Source organism: Condylostylus longicornis, unplaced genomic scaffold (genome assembly GCF_029603195.1).
Source record: "Condylostylus longicornis isolate FDR11 unplaced genomic scaffold, ASM2960319v2 ptg000675l, whole genome shotgun sequence".
In the NCBI taxonomy this organism is placed as follows: domain Eukaryota; kingdom Metazoa; phylum Arthropoda; class Insecta; order Diptera; family Dolichopodidae; genus Condylostylus; species Condylostylus longicornis.
In genome coordinates this window covers 1-7,209 of record NW_026578625.1, presented here as the reverse complement: position 1 = coordinate 7,209, position 7,209 = coordinate 1, and the positions used below count along the sequence as shown (strand labels likewise).

The following is a 7,209-nucleotide window of genomic DNA, read 5'->3' as shown; positions in this document are numbered from 1 at the left end:
TAGCTGACGCGCCCTTCACTGCTCCCAAAGTCCTCCGAAGTCCCATTGAGGGATTGAAAGGGTTGCGGCGTGGTGGATGGCGATCGATCGTTGGCAGCGATAAAGGTTCAAAAGATCTTCGTGGAGGATCGCGACAATAAACTGGTATGGGGGGGAAAATGAGAGAAGATCTGTGCTTCGTTTGGGACTTTCCTGCCTCTCCCTGGGGCTTTCCTGCCTCTCTCCAGCACTATCCTGTCTCCCTCTGGGACTCTCTTGGCTCCCCCTGGGACTCTCTTGGCTCCCCCTGGGACTCTCCTGCCTCCCTCTGGACTCTCCTGCCTCCCCTCTGGGACTCCTGGGACTCTCCTGCCTCCCTCTGGGGACTCTCCTGCCTCCTCTGGGACTCTCCTGCCTCCTCTGGGACTCTCCTGCCTCCTCTGGGACTCTCCCTGGCCTCCCCCTGGGACTCTCCTGCCTCCCCCCTGGGACTCTCCCTGCCTCCCCCTGGGACTCTCCTGCCTCCCCCTGGGACTTTCTTGCCCCCCCCCTGGGACTTTCTTGCCTCGCGCGAAAGTCCTTCAGATCGCGAAGAGTCAAGCCAACCATTGAAGGGACTCTGTCGAGGCTCGCGGTATGTGTCTTCAAGAAGGGAAGGTGTTTCGGCAGGTCGATCCGTGTTGTCGCGAGGCGTGCGGAAGGCTATCCTGTGCGACGACGGAATGCGTCGAGGCAAGGAAGTCGAACGTGAGAGTTCGGATGATGGCGAAGAACTTGTCGCTATTTTCCTGTGGCGCAATAAGCGGTTGGGTGGGCTGTTGTGGTTCATCGAGAAGAGAGAATTCAGCGAGCAGAGGTTCGAATGTCTTTTCATTTTGTTTTGTGGATTTGCCTTGTTTCTCGCTCATTTCATCTAGGAGACCCTTACAAAGCCTCCGTTCCAATCAGTCCTGATGACAAGAAGAGTGCATGCCGGGTCATTCAAAACTAAAACTGCTTTCATAACTTGTTTGTTTTAAAATTAGTCAAGTATTCAATCTGAGTCACAATGCTCGAACTCCGATCTGCGTTCTTTCTCATGCTTTCTATTTTTGTTTCTTGTGTCTTTTTTATCCATGATTCGAGATTGTCTTTTGATTTGAGTGATGCTTACGGAATGAAAGATATCATGATCTGTATGAATCTCCGATGAACCAATCTTTTGGTCGTACTGAACAAATGAGGCACACAGCTTCTAAGCAGCGTGATGACAGACGCGAATTCAAACATCTCGAAATCATTCATTCAGTGCGATGAACACAAGGGAAACATTGGCTTCTGGGGAAGTTATTGATCTTGAAGAGGAAGAAGGAATTCGGTATAAAAGAAGGGCGTATTGATGTGATTGAAAGAACCATAGAAAAGCCACCGAGGGTCAAATCTGGGTGGATCAAGAAAAAAAGCTGCAGCCCCGAAGAAGTGAAGAATAAAACCGAAGGTTCAGGGCTTGAAGAGGAATCTTTGATGTATACGGTAGCGAGAGAGAAGCTCCCTCAATGGCTTAGGAGTCCGTCGTCTTCAGGAGGACATTGCTCTCCTTTAGAGGCAGAAGTTGAACCAACCCAAAGACAGTGTTCCCCTGTGAGACTGATGAGAAAACAGACAAATAGGCGATGAGGAAGCTGCTGAGACGATTGTGGACGAATCCCTAAACGAGCGTGTAGAGACAGTGGAATGTGAAAAAAACTGCGGAGTGTGTGAGAAAATCTGTACCGGGAGGACGAACTGATTCGTCTGAAGCAAATGAAGAAGAACTCGTCATTAGGCGTTCCTCATCAAGACGGAAAAAGAGTTTACCGAAGGATCTCCAATTAGTTTATCGTCGATCGAGAGCACGAGGACTTGATTCCTTAAACCCTGATTCAGCTTCGTCAAGTTCTCCTCTTCGTAATGGAGCATAGTTGGAGTGGATTGCCATACCGTTAAAGAAACTAGGCATGAGTGGGATGAAACTCTTTTTCATGATTCCAATGTAACCAAGAAGATTCAAAGAGTCTTTGGATGTGCTGAAGCAGCAGCCCTTCAATGGATTAATGCGCGACCTAAGGTAGCTGTTGAGTGCAATTTCAAAATGAAGAGGCAAAATTTTGCATCAGTTTTTCATTCCAGAACGAGGATGAAATTCCTACCTATATTACAAAACTTCGAGAGCGTCTTGGATTAGTATCCAGAAGAATACAACTTCTAGAAAATGAAAGACAAGCACTTTCAAGCGCATTATGGGGGTAAGTAGAACCTTCCCCGTGGATCTTCTACTTTGCTTGTCTCTCTTGTTAATTTTCCAATCTTGTCTTTCTTGTTACTTGACGCAGACTCACCGATGGACGTTCGAGTCTTCTGGGAATAAGAAGTCCATCCCCGAAAACCCCAGCGCTCCCAGCAAATGCACTTTCTTATGAAATTGACATTCGAAGGACTGGAATTCCAAGCAGGATTCCAGAAATGAACAAGAGTGATGCGCTTGAGTCGCGAATCTTATCGGCCATCAGTAAAATAGATGATTTTCAAGATGTTTCTGAAAATGTTGATGAAACGGATATATCCCATCATCAATCATGTGAATGGACTGTTACGAATGAAGATCTTCATCAAGGGAAGAACAATTCGGAAACAGGAGAACACGATGAGATTGGGAATCTGGAATTTAACAGTTGTGGATATTCCATTTTTGAAGAGAGACAGGATCAAGAAGAAAGAAAGGAATCTTTTTTTGTGAGATTGGCGGATCAAAGAATTGAATTGGAGAAAGGGGGTGCCTGCCAATCGAGAAATCCATCGAGTATGTGTTTTAGATTTGGAAAGTCTTCTATTTCTATTTCATTTAGGAGACAAAACGAGACTCTCAAGCGAGATCAATTGGTGAATCAAAACATGGTGCGTCTCTTCAATTTGGCGCACTCTGATGATCAGTCGTTTTTCGCAGGAAATCCCGAAGGACAAAGTAGCGCTCGCTTCACTCGTGCATATTGGGAAAATCTCAACGAGGCGAAATTAAGAAAATGGATGCAGTTGTTCGGAATGAAGGTAAATAAATTGAGCTCATCTATTCGAAAAAGTGCTCTTCACTTTGTAGTCATCCAGCAATGCTGTTAGCCGATCAGCAATGATTTTTCAATTGTCAAAGATATCAGACTATCTCTATTCGAGTGATTAGCAAATTTTTTTGGTCCCAACTGTAAGACCTGACACCCTTAAGCGTTTCGTAGTTGTTTGGCGCATCCCCATAAGCCCGGCATCTCACACCTTCAATGTCTTCATACATCTTATTTGCCAGGTTAACGACTGTTAGCAGAAACTGGCACACCTGTGATGGAACTGGAGTCAAAGACATATATTCGGAAATCAAAACCCTCTGAAGAGAGAACAGAAGAAGTTTATAACTCACAGCGAACGCGTGCTCCTACTTGCAGATCGTCTGCTTTTCAACCTCCAACCATAACGCTGTTCGTATCTCCGGTTTCCCACGCCCGTCGAGCTTCAGAGGAGCAAATAAGAGGGACAGAATGTGAAGTGCCACAACGGACAAGACGGTTCGGTTTAGTGGATGCATTGTTCAATCAAGTTGAGAGTGATGAACCAGATCCGCGTTATTCACAATCCATCAGAAATAAAGCTCTTTTCCATGGCTCTGAAAATCCAGAGTCCAGTAACTCAGTATTTCCGCCCCTCAGTGATGAGCTCTTGCTGTCGCACTGGGGCATAACATTAAAGTCTATTTCAACAGTGCAACCTTCTTTTGACCACCTTCCCGATGCGCCGACTTTCCCAGAGCCGAAAATCTCCGTGGGTTCTCCAGCTGGCAAGAAACCCTCGATCTTTGAGTGAGTCCCACTCCTTTGATTCATTTTATGCTGTTTGTGGGACAGACAGCTATCTGCGAAAGTTCAAGCAGCGGCGGAGTCCTTCCATAGAAAAGCGGTGGAAGAAGCAGAAAGAAAAGAATTGAAGAGGAAGGAAGAGGAGCGACGGAAAGCAGAAGAAAAACTTAGATTAGACAAAGAAAAATTCGAAAAAGAGAAATTAGCAAAGGAAGAAAAAGAGAAAGAAGAGAGAAAACTTGTAGAGGAACAGCGAATAGCAAAAAATAGTGAGTTGTAAAAATGAATCGTGTTGAGTTGTTTGTTGATTTCTAGAGGCCGAAGAGGAAAATAAAAGGAAGGAAGACGCTTCTCTAAAACAGAAAGAGCTTGCAGCACAGGTTTGTTTTGGATTGGATGAATTTTGAAAAAAAAACTTTTGGTTTAGTCCTCAGTTGGTCACCAATTGAAGCCTCCTACGTCATCGAATGAGTATATCAAAAGTCAACTAGACAACTGTGAAAGATGGAAGCAGTATTTGAATGGAGAATTTCAACAAATAAAGCAAGATTCTAGGGATGAAGTACGAGTCGTTCTACCGTTAGAATGTCATATTTTAGTTTTCAGACAAAGAAATTTCGCATAGATTCCAAAAAATCTATAAATCTTGCTATAAATCAATTAGCGTCAACATCGTCGCAGGTTGAAAATGTGCGTTTTAAACAAAAATTGCTACTACGGAAATCCATTTTTTAATTCTTTTCAGGTTTCTTCTCGTCTTGGTGAAATTCTCCACTCTTACTCGTCGAATCTTCAGTTATTTCGCTATGTGGTTGCCAGTGTTGTTACGTCGTTGTTAGACAATGTGGAAGTTCAATTAGGGACCAACCCGCAAGCAGTGTGGAGCTATGGAATGCTTCTATCAAGGTAAGGCCACAGGGTTTTTTTCTGGATGATTGATTTCTCTCACAGACTGTGTGAGGTACAAGGGTTTCAGCAAACTGTAGAAATGGCAATCAAGCATGAATGTCTCTATTGCATTCCTGCCTACATTACGAAGACGAAGGTAAGTCAGACCGAGCTTTTCAAAATCCGCTTCGTATTTTGTTTTCTCAAGGAAATGACTCAAGATCAGTTCGCCACGCTTCGCAGACAAAAGCAAGAGGAAACCGAACTTGCTTATTTTCAGAGAATGGCGTCTTTTCTTCGGCTGTGGCTCGTCTTTCTCGTTTGTCGGAAAGGTTCGTTTGTTAGTTGTCCCATTTCTTCGGCCTACCATTCTTTCTCTAACGTTCGCGTGCCTCTTGATTGTGCACCCATCTCTGTACTGGCCACTAGCAACAATTCTACTTGAAATTTAAAGTGTGGCCATCTATCCAATAGCATTATTTCACCCTGTATCTAATATATACGTAGCAAAAATGAGCCGTGGATCTCTTGCAGAAGCGGGTTCGTTGTGGGGTTGGTGGGCTCGCTTCCTCTCTTCCAAACCAAAACGAGTTTCCCCATTCTTACTGGCGGCTGCTTTAGAAGTTTCCAGCTTCTTTGGTCTTCATTTCTTCCCGAAGCAGTTCGCTAAGATGCTGAACACAACTCTGGTGAATGAATTTATGCCAAAACTTCGTCAGCTTCAAACCAAGTACGATCCATAGTAATCAAGATCTGAGTTATTCAACTCTATACTCAGTTTTTTCTTCTTGTCTTCTTCAGAGATCAAGAAGGCGTTCTAACTGCTTCAATAGCACGGGCCAATATTCTTCTACAAGACTTCAGGTGGGAGATCATTTGATCGGTTGGTCAGACGAATACGATTTCAGAACGAAGGGAAGATTTGAGGTTCCCGAAGGATTCACTATGAAGAAGGAAGCCGAAGAATTGAGGAGCGATTTGTAGTGAAGAAGCGGTCCCGTGTCGCTGAGGAGTGCGACTTGTTGTCTTTTCAACCCGAATTGTGTTTTAGATTGGAAGTAACTTGATGAAAGAAAGATTGAAAAACACGCATTTAAAAGTAATGGAAAAAATGCTACTTTCTGTATTGGGACAACACAGGAAAAATAGCCCGGAAAACTTGATTAACGTGGTCAATTGTTCGACAACCGGTAAGGATAACCTTCCCGGAAACGAAGACGAGAAGAACAGCCTGGAATTCATAAAAGAACACTGAATAGAAACAACCAGGGATACGAGAACAGTTGTTACCTTATAGGATTCCAATGGATGATAGCGATAGACTAAGCCAGAGAACATTTCCGGTTCATAAGAGCAGTAGGAGCTGTGGTCATGAGCGAGACCTTCTAGGCGTACTGGGAATCCGCAGTCGGCCTAAATACAAAATGAAGACTGCAACAAAATGGAGAACTTACAGATGCGATCATATTTTCAACTTTGAACCCTCGAAATCGAAGTGAGGGGTGGCCCACTTTCAAGCAGAGTTTCGCAATTTTTTTGCCACCAATGTGAGCGTCCTGAAGAACAGAGGTACTGAAAGGAACAAAAGGAACACCACCGAGAAGCCAACCGTTTCGGATCTCGCCCCCGTGACCATCATTCTGCCAGAACGAAACAGCAATCCAGTGCATTTTGGGTTGCGCACTCGGACGACCTACGAGCAAAAGAATGCGATGAAAACCCTTGAGGAGAGAAACTCACCACTGCGTTGACTTTCGTAGGATTGTATTCTGCGTTTCGTGCAGAAATTGCGATAAGCCTCAGGTTCAAATCTGTTGACAAATTGACAGACGCAATAACATTTTGAATAAGAGGCTCTGGATATTCAAAAGCATCAAATGGAATCGAATCGCAAAGGGGTCCTTGACTGAGAGGAACTAATGGATCTGTTGTTTGATAATGATGCTCAGGATTGTCATCGTTATTAACTAAACCTTCAAATGGATCAAAATTTCCACCTCCAGTGTCGTTCCAGTCTTCATCCTCAAAGTCCATTTTTCTGGTGCCTGCTGAAGAAGTAGGTTCCAAGAAAACAGGATTGAGGTTCGCCTCGGATTTCAATTGACACTGTTCGTCACAAATGCTTGTTTTCGTGTTCTAAGGCTTCGAATTTTCATTTTTATCTGTTGATCAAACCTCTCAAATCATTCTAAGTTGTTTTTGAAAGCGTCCGTTGAGAAATGACGCTTCCGTACCACCGTGAAAAAAATTAAGAAATAACAGAAAATGTGTTTAATTTACTTCAACAACAGTATATTTTTCCGCCGACTCAATTCTAATGAGAAACTGATTCACGATATGCCTGGCACGCGCTGCCACGTCAATCGTTTGCTTCTTCCCTTCAACCTCAATTTGAATTCCATGAATTGGAACCACTACTGTATACGTTCCCATACTCTTCGTTTTTTCTTCGAAAATGAAGTCTCCATTTGGGTAAATTTTTGCT

At 43.9% G+C, this 7,209-nt stretch overlaps 1 protein-coding gene across 1 annotated transcript; it reads right to left on the bottom strand.

Moving 5' to 3' along the window:
• Positions 1-5,838: 5,838 nt before the first annotated feature.
• LOC129617871 (uncharacterized) lies at positions 5,839-6,758 on the bottom strand. Its single transcript, XM_055532913.1, has 5 exons — positions 6,465-6,758; positions 6,334-6,417; positions 6,179-6,280; positions 6,015-6,137; positions 5,839-5,955 (listed from the first exon to the last, which is right to left on the bottom strand). The coding sequence occupies exons 1-5, from the start codon at positions 6,756-6,758 to the stop codon at positions 5,839-5,841; spliced, it is 720 nt and encodes a 239-aa protein (XP_055388888.1).
• Between the last annotated feature and the right edge of the window lie 451 nt (positions 6,759-7,209).